Source organism: Hyla sarda, chromosome 8 (genome assembly GCF_029499605.1).
Source record: "Hyla sarda isolate aHylSar1 chromosome 8, aHylSar1.hap1, whole genome shotgun sequence".
Classification (NCBI taxonomy): domain Eukaryota; kingdom Metazoa; phylum Chordata; class Amphibia; order Anura; family Hylidae; genus Hyla; species Hyla sarda.
In genome coordinates this window covers 33,630,904-33,653,060 of record NC_079196.1, presented here as the reverse complement: position 1 = coordinate 33,653,060, position 22,157 = coordinate 33,630,904, and the positions used below count along the sequence as shown (strand labels likewise).

General features: G+C 43.6%; 1 protein-coding gene and 1 non-coding gene across 6 annotated transcripts in view; both read left to right on the top strand.

Moving 5' to 3' along the window:
- The window catches only part of CACNB4 (calcium voltage-gated channel auxiliary subunit beta 4), a 216,805-nt gene extending 196,313 nt beyond the window's left edge, over window positions 1–20,492 (top strand). For 4 of the 5 annotated variants that reach the window (XR_008847118.1, XR_008847117.1, XR_008847120.1 and 1 more), the window contains 5 exons: window positions 923–1,074; window positions 4,900–4,995; window positions 6,988–7,173; window positions 12,094–16,817; window positions 16,854–20,492. Coding sequence is in view for 1 of the 5 variants with exons in the window: in XM_056535300.1 (XP_056391275.1) it covers window positions 923–1,074; window positions 4,900–4,995; window positions 6,988–7,173; window positions 12,094–12,354 (695 nt within the window). In the remaining 4 variants the exon portion in view is untranslated. Of the gene's footprint in view, window positions 1–922; window positions 1,075–4,899; window positions 4,996–6,987; window positions 7,174–12,093 lie in introns of all 5 variants that reach the window. The other variant, XM_056535300.1, reaches the window with a different exon arrangement.
- LOC130290124 (U2 spliceosomal RNA) lies at window positions 2,875–3,060 on the top strand. The gene has a single exon (XR_008847513.1). It is a non-coding gene; the product is annotated as a U2 spliceosomal RNA (small nuclear RNA).
- Window positions 20,493–22,157: the final 1,665 nt, after the last annotated feature.

Genomic DNA, 22,157 nt, shown 5'->3' with positions numbered 1-22,157 from the left:
CAAATCTATTTAACTTCCTGGCACCAGTTGATCTAAAAAAAAAAAATGTTTTCCAGTGGAGTACCCCTTAATATTGTTTATAGATGTCTCTCTGTTTAGACTATGTATATTTCTATATATTTATCAGTAGGGTTTTTTTTACCAATAATTTCCGTAATTGTGGTTAAAAATTGAACAATTGTATCCACGATTTCAGAAAATAGCGGTAAATGCGATACTGCTAATAAAATGTCACATGTGATCACAGCCTTTAGACATATGTGATGTAAGGTGACCTGCGTTAAATACTACTAAGTTGCATATGTGATGTATATCCACTGCAGTGTTTCCCAACAAATGTGCCTCCAGCTGTTGCAAAACTACAACTCCCAGCATTCCCGGACAGCCAACACAGGTCAACTTACATCACAGATGTCCTAAGGCTGTGTTAACAGATGACATTTTATTAACAGTATCGCATGTACCGCTATTTTCTGAAATCGCAGATATAATTGTGCAATTTTGAAAGTGTCTCTCCAACAGTCTATGATGAAGACTGTCTAGCGGCCTCTAGTGTTCGGCATTCAAAGCGTTATAGTGGAGGTGATGATGGGAGTTATGCTTGATAGCAGATGTCTGTTTTTCAAGCTTGTTATAAAGAGGCCTGAGACAAATAAAGGTAATAATAAAAAAAAATTACAAGGGGGGGAAAAAGAGTCTTAACTAAGATGTATTTTCTAGACGGGTTTCGAATTTGTCATTACTTCCTCAGCAAATCTTTCCTGTTGCCACTAAAATGCGCTGTAGATTCACGTACATGCGTGCTATGTGTTTAATAACCCTAAATATAGCTTTTTTTTTTTCCTGCCCCTCAGTATTTGCTTGGTGACAATTGACTGGATTATATTTACATAGTGATAATTGCTTCTTTTATTTTCCGCAGCTGAAGTACAGAGCGAGATCGAGAGGATCTTTGAGTTGGCGCGCTCTTTACAGCTCGTGATTCTCGATGCAGATACCATTAATCATCCAGCACAACTAATCAAGACGTCATTAGCTCCGATTATCGTTCATGTCAAAGTGTCTTCTCCAAAGGTAACAGAGTTTGTCGCCATTGTGATGCGTTCATGTGCTATATCGTTTATTTATACCGACTTCCTGTATGACATAAAGAGCATTTTCACCTTGAAAAAAAAATCTCCAGTGGGCTGTGTTTCCACTAACGCCTTATTCGCGGCATGTTTTTTCTCCCCCCAACAATAAGCAAGGGCATTAAATCTGTCACAGATCTAACTCTGTACAGTGACCCCTCGACCTACGATGGCCCCGACATACGATAATTTCAACATGCGTTGGCCTCTCAGAGGCCATCGCATGTTGAAAGCAGCATCAACATACGATGCTTTTGTGTGTCGGGGCCATCGCATAAACGGCTATCCGGCAGCGCAGACTGCTTCAGCTGCCACCGGATAGCCGTTTACGGGGCCCCATGAGCTCTGGTGATGGTCACTCACCTGTCCTCGGGGCTCCGACGCATCCTCTTCGGGATCCTCTGCATCGTCGGCGCTCTCCATCGACGTCATCACGTCGCTGCGCACGCCATCCCGTCATCCAATAGGAGCAGCGTGCGTAGCGACGTGAGAGCGCGGATGCCGGGGAAGCAGAGGCCTTGCCGGAGCGTTGGGGACGCGGCAACAGCGATGGACGGCGACATCCCGGGCAGCGGTGACGAGCGGTGACGGTCCGGAGCGGCGGGGACAGGTGAGTATAACTTCCTCTAACAGTGGTCTACAGGTTGTAGACCGCTGTCCTATACTTTACATTGCACAGATCCCTCAACATGCAATGGTTTCAACCAATGATGGTCCGTTTGGAACGGATTACCATCGTATGTTGAGAGACCACTGTATAGTGTACCAAGATCCAATAAATTCCAAACTACAACACTACAGCCAGAAATAATAATAATATTATTAGTAATAATAATAATAATTATTATTGTATCAATATATATATATATATATATATATATATATATATATACATACATTTACATATGAATTACTATTTCTGGCTGTAGTGTTATAGTTTGGAGTTAAAGGAGTTCTGTTGTGAAACATAATTTATCTCCTATCCAAAGGATAGGGGGTCTGACCGCTGGGACCCCCCGCGATCTACTGAATGGGGCCCTGACAGTCTGCCGGAAGGAGCCGTTCCGACCCCGCAGGAAGCTGCGGCTGACACGCCCCCTCCATGTATCTCTATGTATCGCTAGGAGATTGTGGTGGGTCCCAGCAGTCAGACCCCCGCGATCCATAACTTATCTCCTATCCTTTGGATCGGGGATAAGTTATGTTTCAATGCACTACTCCTTTAATGACCTTGAGGCCAGATGTTAGCTGGGAGTCAATAGGGAAATATAAAATGCCAAACCCACTTTCAATTTTATTTTATTTTTTTCAATCGCAGCATGCTGAACCTATGACATTTTTTTTTTTACGGATTCTTTGCATTTTTTCTTCCCATAGATTTTTATGGAAGGAAAAAAAAATGCCACGAAAAAACACAATAATATAGGTTTAAGGACAATGGGTATAAATGTATGTCCTGGTGCACATGTACATGAAGAGAGCACAGGAGCTGCGCTTGCTATAAGCAGCCAGGGACCTGCCGGTAATGATGTACATCAGCGATGCCCGCCATTAATCCCTCAGATGTTGTGATCAATACTAATCACAACATCTGCGACATTGTCAGGACTAGGAGGGACTTATTGGACTACCTTCATAATTGCCACCAGAAGTCCCCTCACCTGCCTCTCAGCGGCTCCGAAGAGCTTCTCCTCTGGTTTGCCTTCTAGCAGACCAGAGAAGTAGAGAACCGATATTACTGATCAGTGCTTTGCTCGGCCTTTTGGCTAAGATCAAGTGTAGTATCTGTTCTTATCAGTTTCAAGTTGTTGTGGAGCTGGTGGGGATGGGTGCTGCACGGAGGGGACAGGTATACCGGGACGTTCCGGGGCAGGGTCTGAGGAATCAGCTCGACAGCTGCCCTGAAATGACCTGTTTCCCTCTGGATTTTGCCATGAGGCTAAGAGGGTCTAGAGCTGAGGTACTTTAGTGCCTCGGGAAGTGGTGACCCCGAGGTGCCGAAACTCACTGGGAGTACTGGCTCACTGAGTTGAAGCACGGGCACCATGATCTCTTCACCTTGTGGCACTCTCCTCTTGATTCCCGGCCTTCTGGCTAGGATCAGAGAAATTTTTATAGATCCGGCCAGTATATCTGCACACATTCACTTATTTATTTCTTTTTGTCACTGTGTCACTTTTCACGTGTTGTGTGTTCACAGAATTGTTAGGATGCAGTAGCCCTTCTGGGTGTCCCTCCTGGCGGTCTAGGGGAGGTGTGTTGGGCCATCAGGTTCCTCACCTCCTTGCAAAAACCCCGGGTACTCCTGCATGGGCAGGGAACCAACCGTTTACGGTTCTGCAGGCAGATACCCTGGCTAATGCCGAGGGGGATGCCGGGGGCATTTGTGGTCCCTTAGTAGCTTCGGCGAAAAGGGTCATCGAACCTGAAAATGCCAAGACTAAGGCCAGGTTTTCCATGTTTTAATCATGACAAGTCATATGATTCTTTCTTCGTGTGACTCAAGAATTTCTATGAAAGAAATGGGGTAAAAACCCCAGAAAAAGCTAATGCTAAACCCACATGGTGTTTTTTCATGGCATTTTTTTTTCTTCCATAAACTTCTATGGTAGATTCAAGATTTTGTCCAAAAAAACACCATAATCTCAATATCCTGCAATTATAGAAACCTGCCACTGAGCCCAAAACCGCAGAAAAACGACAAAGGTGAGTGAAAAATACAAAAGGACAAAACGCCAAGTAGGTTTGGCATTGCATAAATCCAGCTAACTTTCAGCTAACATCTGGCCGCAGTGGTTTTTATTTAACAAAAAAAAACTGCGCCATTTATGGTGTCTTAGTAAAAAAAAAAAAAAATAGTGGCAGCTTAGGGGTACTCCGCCCCTAGACATCTTATCCCCTATCGAAAGGATAGGGGCTAAGATGTCAGATCGTTGGGGCCCCGCTGCTGGGGACCCCGGGGATCGCCGCTGCTGCACCCCGCTGTCATTACTGCACAAAGCGAGATCGCTCTGCACGTAATGACGGGCAGTACAGGGGCCGGAGCATCGTTACATCACGGCGCCGCCCCTCGTGAAGTCACGGCCCGCCCCCCTCAATACGAGTCTATGGGAGGGGGCGTGGCGGTCGTCACGCCCCTGCCATAGACTTGTATTAAGGGGGCGGGCTGTGCTGTCACGAGGAGCAGAGCCATGACGTCACGCTGCTCCGGCCCCTGTATCGCCCGTCATTGCGCACAGAGCGAACTCGCTCTGTGCAGCAATGATAGTGCGGTGCCGCAGCTGGGATCCCGGGGGTCCCCAGTAGCGGGACCGCAGCGATCTGACATCTTATCCCCTATCCTTTGGAGTACCCCTTTAAAAGCCACTATTTTGTGAAAAAATGCGGCAAAAACACAACAAAATGAAAGTTTTTTGTGGCATTTTTTTTACAAGTAAAAGAATCATTAAAATATATTATTCCAGTAAAATATATTATCAACCCTTTAAGGGGATTTATGTCCAATTTCTGCCACTCCCATTGATCAGTTGATTGTTGTCTTGTAATAGTAGATAACATAAAATGCTAGTGCACCAATTGCAGGAAGACAGAGTAACACAATAAGCAAATCAATAGCAACAAGGGTATCAACAAAATCCATAATACTAAGGTCTCATTGTCCCAGAGTGCACCCCGACGTGTGTTTTCGTATCCCTTTTCCAGTAAATATGAACGATGTCCCAATGAAATATTAATGGTAAATAAAGAACTCTTAATGCTTTTATTCCAGGTATTACAGCGACTCATCAAATCCAGAGGAAAATCCCAAAGCAAACACCTAAATGTACAACTAGTAGCTGCTGACAAACTTGCCCAATGCCCACCAGTGAGTATATACAGTACAATGCTGTGTTACTATAGCACAATGCTCATTACAAAGCAATGGAGAATCTCCTAAGGGTGACCACCATCTCAGTATAGTAGCATCTACTTTATAGGATATGACGTGGAGTCATTGCAGCATTGGGATCATATCCTGTAAGTAGTACCGGCCATGCTAATCTGCATAATTAATTATATATGCGTGACATCACAGGATACACATATGCGGGGGAAATTTTGTCCTATTCTGACCCCTATAACTTTTTTATTTCTCCTTATATGGGCTGTTTTTTTTATGAGGGCTCATTTTTTGCGTCTGTACTGTTGTAGTTTTTAACAGTACCATTTTTTTATTTTTTTTTATGATTCGGGAGTTGCAGTTAGTTGCTAACTACAACTCCCAGCATGCCCTGATACAGCCTGTGGCTCAGTAGTTGCCCCAAACAAAAACTACAACTCCCAGCATGTTGGACTATATAGTATAGGTCATCTGCCCTCCCCCTTACCCCCATTTGACCCCACGCCCCTTCCCCGATCACAGACTGTAATATGTTATTGATTTTTGAATTTGTTTCTTCGATATCGAGTGATGTTAGTGTTGCATGTGGTATGGTGTATAGCTTAGGGAACCTGTGCTGTATATTGTACTGTCATGCTTTGTGCGGTTGTAATTTATTGTGCGACGTGTAATGACGACTGAATGACGAATAGTATAGGTCAGTGTTTCCCAACAAGAGCTCCTCCAGCTCTTGCAAAACTACAACTCTCCGGGCATGCTAGGAGTTGTGGTTTTGCAACAGCTGGAGGTATCCCTGGTTGGGAAACACTGACCTATACTATATACTACTGTGGTGACCCACGGTGTATCGCGGGACCACAGGGTGTAGCGGTGTAGGTGGTGGGGCCAGATGGTATTAACCCCTAGTGTTCGTGACACCAGGATGTGGTTGTATGGTGTAGGGTCAGTGTTTCCCAACCAGGGGTGCCTCCAGCTGTTGCAAAACTACAACTCCCAGCATGCCCGGACAGCCAACGGCAAATGTTTTTGTATACTTTTTAAATGTTTTTGTGGATTTGGTGTTAGTGTATTTTGGATTTTAAAAAGTAATAATACTTAACATACACACTGTGATGTCACAAAAATGAAATACAGGACTATAAGGGTAACGTTTCTCCTTAAGGAGAATGTCATAAAGACATATGAAGGCTAATAGACCATTGTTGCTCCACTGGGAATTCTGGGAAGAAAGGTATGTAAAGCAGCTCTCACACCACTTTTTCCAGGCAGCTTTCCCTAGATGGGAATTATCTCCTTCTGAAAAGATCTCTGGCTTGGCATACATTCCCAGTCAGTTTCCAAGACTCCTAATTGGAGTAAAACACTGACTTCTAGGAAAAGCCTCCTGGAAAAGGGATGGGAGAGCTGCTCTGTGTATCCTTTTTTCATAAAAATTAAATAATGCACACTGTGATGTGACGGCACAGGCATATATTATGGTATTATAGTACAATGATAACACTTGTAAGGTCACCATGTTAACCATGACATCACAGCATAGGAACAGACACATATAATGATGTCCTCTAAAATGTCACAAAATAGGACTATTGCAGTGCACTGAAGAGAGGGGATAATGCACAATTCTGGGGTATCCTTAGGGCCACATTTAACTTTCCATGAGATCATATACCATATAGAGATAGGTCTTAAAGGAGCTGAGAAACTGTGTAATGCATACAACAGGCCTGAGGGGGCAGTGCATGGCGCAGACAAAGAAACACAAAGAGAGAATTCATGTGTCATGCTCCGCCCCTCAGACTCCTCACCAGGCATAACACAGTTTTGGGTCCTTTAAGGAGAACATTAGACTTGATGGCTTCTTTCCTATGCAGAAAAGCAGTTTCCCTAAGGGAATAGCATCTGCCCTTGCTATAATATGGAACATACCTTAGATTAACTTTATCTACGTTATCTACATTATTTTTTGCTGAACAGGAAATGTTTGATGTCATTTTGGATGAGAATCAACTAGAAGACGCCTGTGAGCACTTGGCGGATTATCTAGAAGCTTACTGGCGAGCCACACATACCACTAGTAGCACACCCATGACTCCTCTTCTGGGAAGAAATCTAGGATCTACAGCTCTTACATCATATCCTACAGCGATCTCTGGATTACAGGTATCACTCATGGGATCACAACTCATTCACCATATAGATATGGCACTAAATAGCTGGTTACAATAACAGAGGCATCCCAGTCCTTTTAAAGGGGTACGCCACTGGCCAGCGTTCGGAACATTTAGTTCCAAACGCTGTGTGCGCGCTGCGGGGGTCGGCCACACCCCCTCATGACATTATGCCACGCCCCGCAATGCAAGTCTATGGGAGGGGGCGTGGTAACCAACTTCTGAGGATTGGTACTGGGGCTCAGCAGTAGGATCCCTCACGTTCAGTACCCTTGAACACATTGGCATGCATTGAAGAAAAGAGGCCCCATGGCAAATATCGATATGGGCTTCCTATTGTGACATCTGATTTTGCCCCCCAGGTCATAAAGGTCTGGTGTTTATTTCCCTTTTGCTTTTCATGACCCATTGGTCCATATGTGATGCGCCACGGGGTGTGATGTGAGGTGTAAGGGGACAGATGTTATGGCCCCAGGGGTAGATGCTATTAACCCCTTCTTTTCGTGACGCCAGGGTGTGGTTTGACCTTATAACCACCTGAAGGTAGTACCGCTAATCCTAGGTTAGGCAGGCGCAATAAAGAGTCCAAGGCCAGGTTAAGGGTAACGGTAGCTTTATTGCGGTAAGACAGATGGTACAGTCTATACAGTTCAGCCAATATCCCAGAGAGGTGACCAGTGACACAGGGGGACCTCGCAGGCTTGCTGGGACTTGCAGTGGCTTGACAGACTATAATGTAGGCCACGGTGACTATAGATGACTTGACTTGAGATGGTGACAGACAATTGAGATGACTTGCTCAGGACCGACTGGTGGCTGCAGTAATTTAGACTTGAGGCCTCCAATGGCCGGACACAGGCACCGAACACGACTGCACTGGACCTCAGCAGAAGTAGCAATGAGCTAAGAGGATGAGCTAAAAGGAGATTGCAGCTCCTCCCCTTGTTATATAGGGGGGCTGTGCAAGAAGCCCATAGGTCACTTGGGAGGTCACCTGATCACTGGCGGTTCTCTGGGTAATGAACATGTGATACAAACATGTGACTAACAATTAAAGATACAATGCTCTTAACCCCTTAAAGGGGTTGTGCGCTCCCCTGCCTTTCGGAGCTCCGCTTGCAGCGTCTGGAAGTTCATTATTCTGAACGCTGTGTGCGGGCTTCCGTGTTCGCGGCCGCCCCCTCGTGACGCCACGCCCGGCCCCTCGTGACATCACGCCCGCCCCCTCAACCAAAGTCTATGGGAAGGGGGCGTGACAGCTGTCACGCCCCCTTTCCATAAACTTTCATTGAGGGGGCGGGCATGACGTCACGAGGGGGCGGCCGCGAACACGGAAGCCCGCACACAGCGTTCGGAGTAATGAACTTCCGGACACTGCGAGCGGAGCTCCGAAAGGCAGGGCAGCGCACAACCCCTTTAAGGACGCAGCCCTTTTTCACCTTAAGGACTGAGCCCTTTTTCGCAATTCTGACCACCGTCGCTTTACGAATTAATAACGCGAAAACACTTTTACCGAATATTCTGATTCTGAGATTGTTTTTTCATGACATATTCTACTTTATTTTGGTGGTAAATTTCCGGCGTTACTGGTGAAAAATCCCAAAATGTCATGAAAATTTTGAAGATTTTGCATTTTTCTAACTTTGAAGCTCTCTGCTTGTAAGGAAAATGGATTTTCCCAATAAATTTTATTTTTATTCACAAATACAATATGTCCACTTTATGTTGGCATCATAAAATGGACATATTTTTGCTTTTTGAAAAAATTAGAGGGCTTCAAATAGAGCAGCAATTTTCAAAAATGTCATGAAAATTGCTAAATCTGAAGGGACAGATGTTGCAGAACTACAACTCCCAGCATGCCTGGGCAGTCCAGGCATGCAGAGAGTTGTAGTTTGGCAACATCTCGAGGGCTACCTTTTGGGCACCACTGTAACTGTGACCCTCCAGATGTTGCAAAACTACAACTCCCAGCATGCCCAGACAGCTTTCGCTGTCTGGGCATGCTGGAAGTTGCAGTTTGACCTTCCTAGTGGTTGCCACAGCAAAGATCACTTTACTTTCACATTCAATTCCCCCCCCCCCCCCCACCACCGTCACTTCCCTACCTGAGCCAGGATCCAGCAGTCTCCAGCGAAGATCAGGGGGTCCCCAGGCATCTTCTCCTCAAGGTACCAGCCTCCATCTTCTGTCCATATTCCCCTCGACATCCAGGGGTGGGCAGAACGAGGGGTTGCCATGGCAACCCATTGTCCTGCTCTGCCATTGGTCAGAATCAGTTCTGACCAATGGCAGGGGATAGGAGGAGATTGCAGCACTGCGACCTCACTCCTAGCCCTCAGGATGATCGGGGCTGTCCAATCATCCCTATTTTCCGGGTGATCGGGTAACCAGAGACCCGATCAGACCGGAATAGCAGAAAATCGCATTTCTAAATTGACATGCGATTTTCTGCGATCGCCGACATGGGGGGGGGGGGGTCTCAGGACGATGTGTCGTGATGCCTGCTGAATGATTTCAGCAGGCATTCCGGTCCTGTCTCCAACCGGCTAGCGGCGGGGACCGGAATTCCCACGGGTGTATGCATACGCCCCAAGTCCTTAAGGACTCGGGATGCAGGGCGTATGCATACGCCTGGCGTCCTGAACAGGTTAATATACAAAACCTATATGTACAGTGGGAGACGCAGCAGCGGAGCCCTGGGGACATGCAGGGATTCTGCCTGACAGGACAGGAGGACAGTACGGAGCCCCATCCCGTACTGGGATATTACATTAATTTTCTGACAATGCAGATCCTTGGAGTGAGGAGTCCTGCACAGTTTTTTTACCAATAGAGAAAGGAATGGGACCAACTAGGACGGGACCCCTTCTCTCCAAGGGCCCCACAGCAGCCACAAGGTCTGCTACTATACTAGCGACAATATATAAACCAATAAAGTATGGCCATAAACAAACAAGGTACTGACCAATGTTTGGTGCCAAAAGATACTAGAAAACCTATCAAAATTCACCAAACTGACACAATATGATGAATAGATATAAATCTTTATTATTATCAAATAGGATAAAATATGATAAACAAAATCAGCAGCAGTTAGAAAGAAAAGGACTCCAAACAAAAATATCAAATATTGTCCAATAGATACATAGAATGGCACATAAGGATGTTTTACCATACAAGTCTGAGGGGAAGAAAACCACCTCAATAAGAGCTGGAGCATCGATTGTCCCTGTGATAGAAATAATCATATAAGACTGTCCATGCATCTAGCCATCTGACACCCAGCTATACTTACATGAGTCAGGAGCCTACCCCTACGTCGTTTCGCTCACTCGCTTCCTCAGGGAGTGGAAGCGAGTGAGCGAAACGACGTAGGGGTAGGCTCCTGACTCATGTAAGTATAGCTGGGTGTCAGATAGCTAGATGCATGGACAGTCTTATATGATTATTTCTATCACAGCTCTTATTGAGGTGGTTTTCTTCCCCTCAGACTTGTATGGTAAAACATCCTTATGTGCCATTCTATGTACCTATTGGACAATATTTGATATTTTTGTTTGGAGTCCTTTTCTTTCTAACTGCTGCTGATTTTTTATCCTATTTTATCCTATTTGATAATAATAAAGAATTATATCTATTCATCATATTGTGTCAGTTTGGTGCATTTTGATAGGTTTTCTATACTAGCGACAAACAACAGCTCTGGTCATTCCATTGCACAACAACGGATCCTGAGGGGTCCCAATGTCGAGTTTTTCTTCGCTCAAGTCCCGTAATTTGAACGGACTCAGTGAATGGAGCTCAGAGAGCTGAACAGTGATGTGAACTCAGAATAATATTATGAATCTCCCTATAAATTGTTGTTTCAAATAACTTCTCTCCATGAGATAGCCTATGTAATTTCTAAAATACCGGTATTTGGGAATCACTAAATTTACCATAAATGGTAAATTACTTCCTACCCCAGGAAGAAATAAATCTCTAAAGTCTTGGCCACTAGGTGTCTTGCACAATTTTCTGTCTACTACCTGTTATTAGAGGAAATCCATTTCTATGTAGATCAGAACAGAACACAGGAAGAGGGGTGGAGCTTAGCATGTTCTCTATGCAGGCTAGAGAGAGAGAGCCTGGGCTGTGTACCTGTAAAATAAACCAGTTTGCCTGCTGAAGTGATCCTGAAAGGATTCTCTCATTTCTTACCTACCCATAAAAGATTAGGGCAGCTGTCCCTTGTGTAATTACCAGTGTATTTACTGCTATATGTCCACAGTGCTGCAGTGTCCCCCTCCCCCACTAGCTTCTCAGCAGCAGCAGTTCAATGCCAAGTGTAACCCTTTTCTTGCTGTGCTGCTGCTGTTTCTTTCATTTCTGCTCCTTAAAAACAGTGTATCAGTAAATCAGCAGCCCAGCACAGCTTGTCCGGTACAAACCCTTTAATAGGATATTCTGAAGCAAAAATAACTTCATGTAGGATAAAAAAAGACATTATGAAACACCCCTTTAAAGGGGTACTCCAGTTCTGAAAAAAAAATCCCCTATCCACAGGCTAGAAGATAAGTGTCTGATTGCAGGGGGTCCACACGATCTCCAGAGCAGGGCCCATCTCTTACCACTACGCTTTTTGGCCCCCACCTTTTGAGACTGGCTGAGGCGGGGACACATCTGCAGCCAGAGATTGGCAGAGCAGCCATCACTGCCATGACTAGTAGGTCTCAGAAGGTGAGGGCCAGAGCAGTCAGCAGTAAGAGACTCTGTTCTGGAGATCGCGGGGTGTCTGATCCTATGCATAGGGGGATACGTTTTACAGTACCCCTTTAAGGTGAGAATGGAAAGAGAAGTCCAGTTATGTAGGTTGAAACCCGTGTACTAGAGAAGTAGACTGAAATCACATTTTTATTACTATTTTCAGAGCCAACGCATGAGACACAATAACCATTCAACTGAAAATTCGCCCATCGAGAGAAGAAGCTTAATGACCTCAGATGAAAATTATCACAATGAAATAGCTCGGAAAAGCAGAAACCGCTTGTCTTCCAGTTCTCAACACAGTCGTGACCATTATCCTCTTGTGGAAGAAGAGTATTCTGATGCCTACCAGGACACTTATAAACCTCATCGGAACCGTGGCTCCCCAGGAGGATATAGCCATGATTCCAGGCACAGGCTTTGAGTTTTTTTGAACTTATGAAAAACAAAACAAAAAAGAGATAGTGGTCATTGACCAGTTTGCTGTCCAGAAAACTTACAGTGCATTGTTTTGTTATGCATTGCAAGTCATACAGACAACAAAAAGGTCAAGATACTGACAGCAACATAAGGTAGATAGAATATACAAATCATTTTATTTTGCCAGCTGTAAGAGTGTCACTTGATGCTACATCACAGGCAAAATGCTTCACCACATCCATGAGTATTTACGTGTAGGTAGAACTTTATTGTGCCCTCTCGACAGACCTTTTTGCTTTGACATTTACATTTGAGCAGTATGTGCTTACATGGATTATTGCACACATCCATTTTGTAGTCTAGGGCAGGGGTCGTCCACTTTACTTCTTGATAACCTGTGCCATTTAAGTCTTGGAGATCTCCTTGCATGAGGCTCGATAAAAGGACCTAGTAAAGCATGGGCGGGTCTTGGAAAGCGACTTGTTCAGGGGTGGGTCTTCACAGTCTCCTTACCTAGACAACAGTGGTTCTAGCATGGATAAGTCTCTTAATGGGTTCTCCAAGGTGTCTTCTATGAGGAATACTTGGACATATTACAGCTTCTAATGATGACAAGAATGGGTCTCCAATAGGGTCTTTTTGGTGGTCGCCTTGTGTGTGCAAACAGGAGACTTAAGTTAACCATAGAAAATTCAGTGAGTATATGTGGGTGTAGGGGAGAAAGAAAAAGCACAGGGATTTCCTATAGATGGACATGATCTTAGCTTCCAGCAGATATCTTACTAGGTCTGGTGAGACATCTGTCTCTCAATAGTTATTCTAAAAGATTTGAGAGACCACTCCAGTTGACTTCCATTGGTGGTCTTCTCAACAGCGTGACCTGTTCATAGCATAGGCTTCTGTATCCATACAAAGAGATTCTTATGGCTTAACCGGCCCAAGACTTTTGAGGAATTTAGTAGGGGACTCCTGTTTAAGGGTACTTGTCAAGGCACGTATAGGAACAATTTCCTGCACTGGGAAATTTCCAAAAGAACAGTTCCAGTTGGAACCAATTTATAAAGCCAATTCCTGTTGGAATTTGGGTAAATTGACTGGAAAGTCTACTTGAGCATGTTGCATTCACTTTAAAATAAACTGGACAGGATTATGGGTGGGATGGGTGTAGACAAAGAGAACATTTAATAATAAAAAAAGAAATAAAATAAAATCTCTATACCGTACATTTATTTTTACTATATAGTATAAAACATATCAACAGTTTTCATAAAACCAATAATAATAATACACAAGAAAATACACAGAACTCCAAAGTGACTTTTAAAACTTTCCAAAAATCTGATTTGAAATCTTTTAAATTTTTACAGAAATGCTCAGATGTTTGTTCTTTGTTTTTTAGTCTGTGTATGTTAAAACAATAGAGATGAACTGGGCAATAATGATGTCAGTTTACATCAGAAGTAATGCGCTTTGGACAAAACCTTAGCAAAATATCATACCGGATTATTTATTTCCTACAGATAAAAAAAAAAATCTTATTTTCTGGTTTAATGCAAAAAAAGACATATTTTGCTAACTGTAATGTGTTTCTGCTATAGAAAATCGGGGTAATGTCAATGTTGAATGTTAACCTTGGCCAGGCACCTTTAGGTACCAAAATATATATTTAATATATCTTATATATAAAATGGTTGATAATCATTTTTCATATACAGAGCTCCAAACTACCCCCATAGACATAGAGAAAAAGGGAAGTTTTGCGTACTCAGAACTTCTGACAGACTTATAAGGAGTTATACAGTAAGTGATAAGTGCCCAGGAGAAGGATCATTCATGATAAGTGCCCAGGAGGAGGATCTTACATGATAAGTGCCCAGAAGGAGGATCATTCATGATAAGTGCTCAGGAGAAGGATCATTCATGATAAGTGCCCAGGAGGAGGATCATTCATGATAAGTGCCCAAACTCTAAGCCCTTCCCCAGCCACTTCTCTTAGCTTTAATTCTCCGCTCTAGTAGTCACCTATTTGGATACTAGAGCTGTCACTCAGAGCTAAGAGGAGGGGCAAGGAAAGCTCACTTGGCCTGAAGGGTCCACCTCCTGAGCACTTGCAATATCGGCGCTCAGGATAATAAAGCATATTTTTCCTTGGCTGTGCAACCTGCATAGTAAGAACCTTAGGTATGAGTTTACTTCTCTGGCTGCAAACCATTGAAAGACTGAGTTGTGCAATAGTTTCATGTATCACAATAAAGGTTAATTAATAAGACAAATCATGTGGAAAAAAAAAAAAGGTTAAAGCCCCAACCTAACATCAACTCTCACAATAGAGATTTATCAAAACTATCGCAGAACTGGATTGGAAAACCAATATCCAATCCAGTTCTTGTTTTCACTATTCAAAAAGAGTCTGAATCAGTTTGCTATGAGCAACTACCCCATGACATTTTTGATAAATTTCCTGCAATGTTATGCACTTGCCAATGGGCGGTGTAAATTTAGCACTAAACTGAAAATTCCATCTGCACTTGGAGACTCAACTGAAAGAGTGTGATAGTCTGCATTGTTGGTGATGTCCTTGGACCTTGAATTAAAACACTAAATTCAAATGATGAATGGTCCCCCCCCCCCCCCAGCCAAAAAAAATATAATAATAATAATAATAATACCACATCCAACCTGAGGACAGGGGTGATGCACTTAAAAAAAAAAAAAAAAAAAGAAATTAGCTTTGTTTTTCTATTCCTGTAGTTTTTGGCACAGAGGGTGTGGTTAACCATAATATTGCTGGATTAGAAATATGTGCAGTATGATATGTACACCTATTTTTCATGACCCTAGTTGCATTACAATAGAATGAGATAAAACAAATGGTGCCTTCATTTAGAACTCATTGACATCTAATGTACAGAAACGTTATCTGTGTATGGTATAAATTGGAGGACATATTAAAACAGCGCTGTATAATGGGTGTTTTTTTTTTTTGTAGAATAGAATTTATGGTGTGTAGGAAATCTTTAAAAATGTCTCAGTAGGATGGCTTAAGACAAAACATATTTATTTGCCTTAAATGCCTTTTTATCATGTCGGTAGCACTCCAGCACTGAGCAGGTTAATGGGATTGGTTGATATAGTCATGTGATTACAGTAAGGCGTGTTAACGTAAATCTACCAACATGTCTGTTACATGTAGACACAGTAGCTTAAAGGGATAGGGGATAAGATGTCTGATCATGGGGGTCCTGCCACTGGGGACCCCTACGATCTCGGCTGCAGCAGTCACGCCCCCTCCCATAGACCTGCATTGAGGGGGTGTGGTTGTGATGTCACGAGCCTCCGGCGCTGCACCCGACGCTCTAAACGAACGCCGGGTGCAGCAGGGAGATCACAGGGGTCCCAAGCGCTGGGGCCCCCGCGATCAGACATCTTATCCCCTATACTTTTGATAGGGAATAAGATGTCTAGGAGAGGAGTTCCCCTTTAAGCTCCTGAGCCCCGATGCAAATATGTGCTGGGGCTTATACAACGTCATACCCTCATGTACTACTGGGAATAGTAGAGAAGTTTCAGGCAGACATTTTGTGTGTAGAAGGTGCTGGCAAAATAAATTTGCGCTAGGACTGGACGGATATGCGCGGTCCTCATTGACAGCAATGCATGTTCAATCTTTAGTCCGGATTCTGCTGTGGAAATTCTGCAGTGTGAACAGGTCAATGGAAATCCCATTGGCTACAATGTTAGCTTCATGCTGCGGGATTTCTGAGGGAAAATTCCATAGTGTGAATGGGCCCATATGTGGCATAGGGGCCTTAGAGCACCCTATCCTCAGCTTATGTCATGCATGTATATATAGGCATACTCTTGATTTACTTCTGGCACTAACACTGATCAGCTGTTTGCTAGAGCCAAGGTTCTGGCATACACAGAAAAACAGAGCTGGAAACTGACAGCACCATACATTGTGTAGTGGCCATGTAGGGTTACTGCAACTTAGCTCCTATTGAAGTAACTTAGCACAGGCATTACACAACATAAGATGTTTGCCTTCAACTCTATCTTCCTGTGTATGCCATCGGCTCTGGTAAATAGCTGATTGGTGAGGGTGCCTGGTATTGGGTCTGGCAAACAGCTTTTTGGTTGGGGTGCCAGCTATTGGGTCTGGCAAACAGCTCATCTGTGAGGGTGCCTGGTATTGGGTCTGGCAAACAGTTGACCAGTGGGGGTATCAGATATTGGGTCTGGCAAACAGCTAATCGGTGGGAGTATCAGGTATAGGGTCTAGTAACAGCTAATCGATGGGGATGCCAGGTATTGGGTCTGGCAAACAGCTGATTGGTGGGGATGCCATGTGTTGGGTCTGGCAAACAGCTTATGAGTGGGGGTGCTAGGTATTGGGTCAGCATACAGCTGATTGGTGAGGGTACCAGGTATAGGGTTTAGCAAACTGCTGATCAGTGGGGGTGCCAGGTGTTGGGTCTGGCAAACAGCTGGTTGGGGTGCCAGGTATTGGGTCTGGCAAACTGGTGATTGGTGGGGGGTGTCAGGTATTGGATCTGGCGAACAAGTGATTGGTGGGTGTGTCAGGTGTTGGTTCTAGCACACAGTTGATTGGTGGAGGTGCCAGGTATCGGGTCTGGCAAACAAAATCTTTAGACATATGCTTTGTATACGGTAATTTATTTGGGAACCATACTGGAAGAATGAAATGGAGCAGTATAGCTATAGAGGGTTCAGAGGTAGCTGCTGGGTCCTTTGCCTGAGGGGGTGGGGGGAGGGGGGCATGGGCCACATATGGCACATAGTAGGTGGGTGATCCTGTTACATATTTTGCATTGAGACGACGGAGCTTCAGGTTATGTCACTGATTTAACCCTTCAAACAACTCTAAGCAACCAAGTCTTCGATATATCTTCATAGCTTGATCATGAATGGACAAGCTACACTGCTGGACATTATTGCAGAGGCTGATAAGAGGAAACAGGGCTAACACTTGGCAGCCCTGCTCCCGAGGACACTGCCCATGGGATATTATGTGAAGGTGGGGTGGGATGATGAGCACAGAGCCGTTCACTATAGTTCTCCTTTAGAGTATATTAACAGGGGGCAGTAGTGCGGCACGGTTTTTACCATGCAGGACACTACCTCCCTCCTGTAGGAATACACTAGAAACTAGCTTTACTTTACAATTGATCCATCCATGTTCACATGTATGTGTCTGTGGTAGTGATGTCGTATTGTAGGCTCTATGAAATTGCTTGAATTTCCTTTTTTTTTTTCGTTTTTTTTTTTTTTAAAGAAGCCCCTATATTTTTATAAGAATCATATACCAGAGCAGAGGCAGGATCACGTATATACATATAGCACAAAATTCACTTCACATTTCGTATGTATACTCGCCGGCTGTTCGGAACGCTCTGAACTGTCCAAAAGGAGAAAACGTCTCCTTATTGCCCATAGCAACACCAATCGGAGTTCAGCTTTTACTTATTAAACTGTGCTGTAAAATGAAAGCATGAATGGTTCCTATGGCAACACAATAGGCCTCATTGATCCCAAAAATATTTTTGCCATTCTGTATGAACGGTTGCTATGGGCCTCACTGATCAAAAGTGTCCCATAGCAACCTTTCCTTCTAACAGGCTAAAATGAAAGCAGCTCTATGATTGGTTGCTATCGGCGACAAGGACAATTTTTTTGTTTTGGCAGCCCTGCTCGTGTTTGTAGATGGAGGCCTAGTTTTTCAGTAGTGTCAAGTGCAACTCGTAGCCCAACATTTTTTGCTCATAAAATTGGCAGAGATTCAGGGTAAGGTCACACGTACCGTCTTTTGCTGCATATTTTCTGCAGCTGATTTTGCTACCCATTGACCTCAATGGGTAGGAAACTACACAGCAGCAAATACAGAGCAAAAAACGGCATTGATGACCCTACCCTAACGCCCTAACGGCAATTATGACTCCTCGTAGATCAGTAGTGTGGATCATATTGCCCAATGGGGCACCATTTTGGATATATAATACACACTGACACTCAGCCTTAGTACATTTACCCATCCCTAGACTGATGAAGAGCTAACCAGCCAAAAAATAAAATAAAGTCAGAAGTAAATCTCTGTATTTGGGGGGGGGGGATGGGTCTGTAGTGATTTGGTTAAAAAATGTATGGTCTATTCAGCAGAAAAAAACTAGCTATAAAAGAATAATTGTCCAAAAGAGGACTACTTCAATTATTGGTATAGTACAGTGGTCTCCAAACTGTGGCCCTCCAGCTGTTGCAAGACTACAACTCCCAGCATGCCCGGACAGCCGTTGGCTGTCCGGGCATGCTGGGAGTTGTAGTTTTGCAACAGCTGGAGGCACCCTGGTTGGGAAACAATGGTTTATGTAGAGGACAGTAGCTTCTTCAGGGTCCTATACAGTACACACAGTGTCCCAAATGGAGCCACCCTTACTTGGTGTCCAAAGGAGCAGCTAAACCTGGCACAGGTAAGGAGTAGTATAGAACTTGTAGTTCCTCCCTGTACTGTAGGGGGCGCTACCGGACATCAAAATGGTGCATGCACTTCAGTAATAGAGGTGATTTACCAGTAAAATGTCCATTCTGATTGGTCAGTTCCTCCAGTTGTGACACGTTTCACAGATCTGGACTGTCTGTACATTGTATGTTGAGTCTGGTTTCAAGTTACGATGGTCCAGAAAAAAACATTGTGGCCCTCATTTACTTAGAAAATCGGGTTGTAAGTCTACCTTGCTTTCTTACCCGACTGCTTTTTTCCCCTGGTATTTATTATTATGTCGCATCCTGTTTGTCGCACGTGGGTTTTGTCGGTTTTGGTTTCCAACTCCTCTGAGCTGTCGGGAAAAAATCCACAACAATTCAACAAATTCGGGTTGGAAACCTTTATAAATACGTGGGAAAGCTCAGAAATGTCGGGTTACGCCCCTTTTTCGGGTTTGGGAGAATCCACATCGGGTCCGTCGGGGAAAAATGTTGCATCGTGTCCAGACTGGCGCACCATGTCTGCGACATGGCGCAGACAAAGATGCGACAAAAAAAAACGACAAAAGAAGTCGGGTTTAGAATAGTAAATGAGGGCCTGTATGTTGAAACTATTGTATGTTGAGGCCATTGTAAGTTGAGGGATCACTGTATGTTCCTTGGATGGTGCCAGGCGGAGCACCAGGAGAGGTCTTCTAGGTCAATTTTCACAGTAAACTACTTTGCAAAGTATGAACAGTGTACAAAAGCAAATTCGGGGGGCCTTCTCCTGGTGTGGGCCCTAGAATAAAATATTAGCTATTCAGTTCTAGATTTGTCCTAATGTGCTGCAACGACTGTAAATAGTCCCAGCAACCCCTTTAGATCTGGTGTGGCTGAATTGTGTAATCTGGTCCCCCACATCTCTCAAGTCCCATAGCACTGCTGTCTGTATGTAGGCCATAGGATTGCAATTTTCAATTTAAAGGGGTTGTCTAAGGCTGGGTTCACACCACGTTTTTCAAATACGGTTACCGTATGCGGTTTTCCGCTAAAAAACGTATGGCAAAAACCGTATGCAACCGTATACAACCGTATGACTCCAAATTAAAACGTATATGGTTTTTCCTCGTACGGTTCTATCCGTTTGCATCAGTTTTTGCCAACGGTTTTGCTATTTTGTTGGAATTAGTTTTCCAGCAATGTAATAAAGTTACTATTGTTCTATTGAAATTCCAATCTGCGCATGTGTCAACTCCAAAAACGGATTAGAAAAACCGTGTGCAACCATATTCTGAAATTCTGTGTACGGTTCTCATAGACAACAATGTTAAAAGAACCGCATACGGTTCGCATACGGTTTTCCAACTGGAGGCAAAAACGTGGTCGACAGCATTTTTGCCTACGGTTGAAAAATCGGCAAAACCGTATCCGAGGCAAAACGGATGCAACCGTACACAACATTTGGAATACGGTTTACAATGCATTCTCTATGCATACGGTTTCAGATACGGTTTCGGATACGGTCGTATACGTTTTTTTTGCGGAAAACCGTATATGGTTACCGTATTTGAAAAACGTGGTGTGAACGCAGCCTAACAAAGATAGCACCAGTTCATATGCCCTGTTAGCACTCCTGAACATCAACATCCCTCTATATCAGTGGTCTCCAAACTGTGGCCCTCCAGATGTTGCAAAACTACAACTCCAACCATGCCCGGACAGCCGTTGACTGTCCGGGCATGCTGGGAGTTGTAGTTTTGCAACATCTGGAGGGCCACAGTTTGGAGACCACTGCTCTATATGGATGGCTCCTGTTGTGGTGGACTCACCTCATTCTTGCATTATATGACAGATATTTATATTACATATTTTTAATTTAATCATCGGCATGTAATACTACATTTCCACTGCAGGGGCCGCTGCAGTGAAAATGTCTGGCTGGCTCTCCCACACCCCTTGGTGAGTTTCCATTTCAGAGAAACACGGTGGGCATGCTCATGTCTGGTTCAAACCCTGCATATTGCATATTAAATATCTCACCACCCTGAAGTTAGATGCAAAAAAATATAAATCTATGGCCCCCATTGGTAGTTCACTGTATGTTTTTGAGACCCCTTCAAAGTACATGCCCCTTTTTCACACCATGAAGTCCAAAATTCTATGATGATTAATTATCTTAATGTATCTTTATAGAGGCCAGAGGAGACTTAAAGGGGTACTCCACTAGAAAAAAAAAAAAATTTTTAAATCAACCAGCGCCAGAAAGTTAAACAGATTTGTAATTCTATTAAAAAAATCTTAATCCTTCCAATACTTATCAGCTGCTGTTATGATCCACAGGAATTTTTTTTCTTATTTAATCTCCTTTCTGCCTGACACCTCTGTCCATTTAAGGAACCGTCCAGAGTAGGATAGGTTTTCTAAGGGGATTTTCTACTACTCTGGACAGTTCCTAAAATGGACAGAGGTATCAGCAGAGAGCACTGTGGTCAGGCAGAAAGGAAATTCAAAAAGAAAAGAACTTCCTGTGCATCATAACAGCAGCTGATAAGTACTGGAAGGATTACGATTTTTTAATAGAAGTAATTTACAAATCTGTTTAACTTTCTGGCAGCAGTTGATTTAAAAAAAAAAAATACTTTCCAGTGGAGTACCCCTTTAAAGCTTTGTATCACAAAAAATAAAAGCTCATTCTCATAAGTATATATTAAGGTTTGAGAAGGTAATGTATGACTTGAGCAGACAACCAAGTTAGCATAGGGAATTTTGTAGGCTTTGCGATGCTCCCTGGGAAAAATGTTTTGCAAAATAGTTTTCCTCCAGAAGGAAAAGAGCTGTCCTTCTAGTGCCATCTATTGGAGAAAGCTAGTCAATGCTTCTCAAGTCCTTAAAAAAGCCTTGAAACATGACTAGGGATTATCAACCAAACCTAAAACTCTTCCAAAAGGTGATATCTAAAGAAATTGATCTTAAACCTATTTAGACTTTAAAAAATTAGACTGTGTAAGGGTGGTGGACAATCACTTCAATTTGGTTTTGATGTAGTCTTTGGTGTGAACCTGACCTAAAAATTTGGAGATAGAAAACCTTTGAGACATACCAGAGTGGTCCCCCCAGGTATATATGTGCCTGATACTTAAACCCCGCCCCCCACCCCACCCTTCAAGAAAAAAAACCTAATTTTTTAAGGTGCCTAAATTCCACAACCAATTGGCTGGTCACATAACCAACCCGTACTTATCCAACGCAGTAGAAACCTGCGGACGCATCTATTCAGCGTAATCATTTTCTGGTGAATAGACCAAATAATGTAATATATAGATAGTC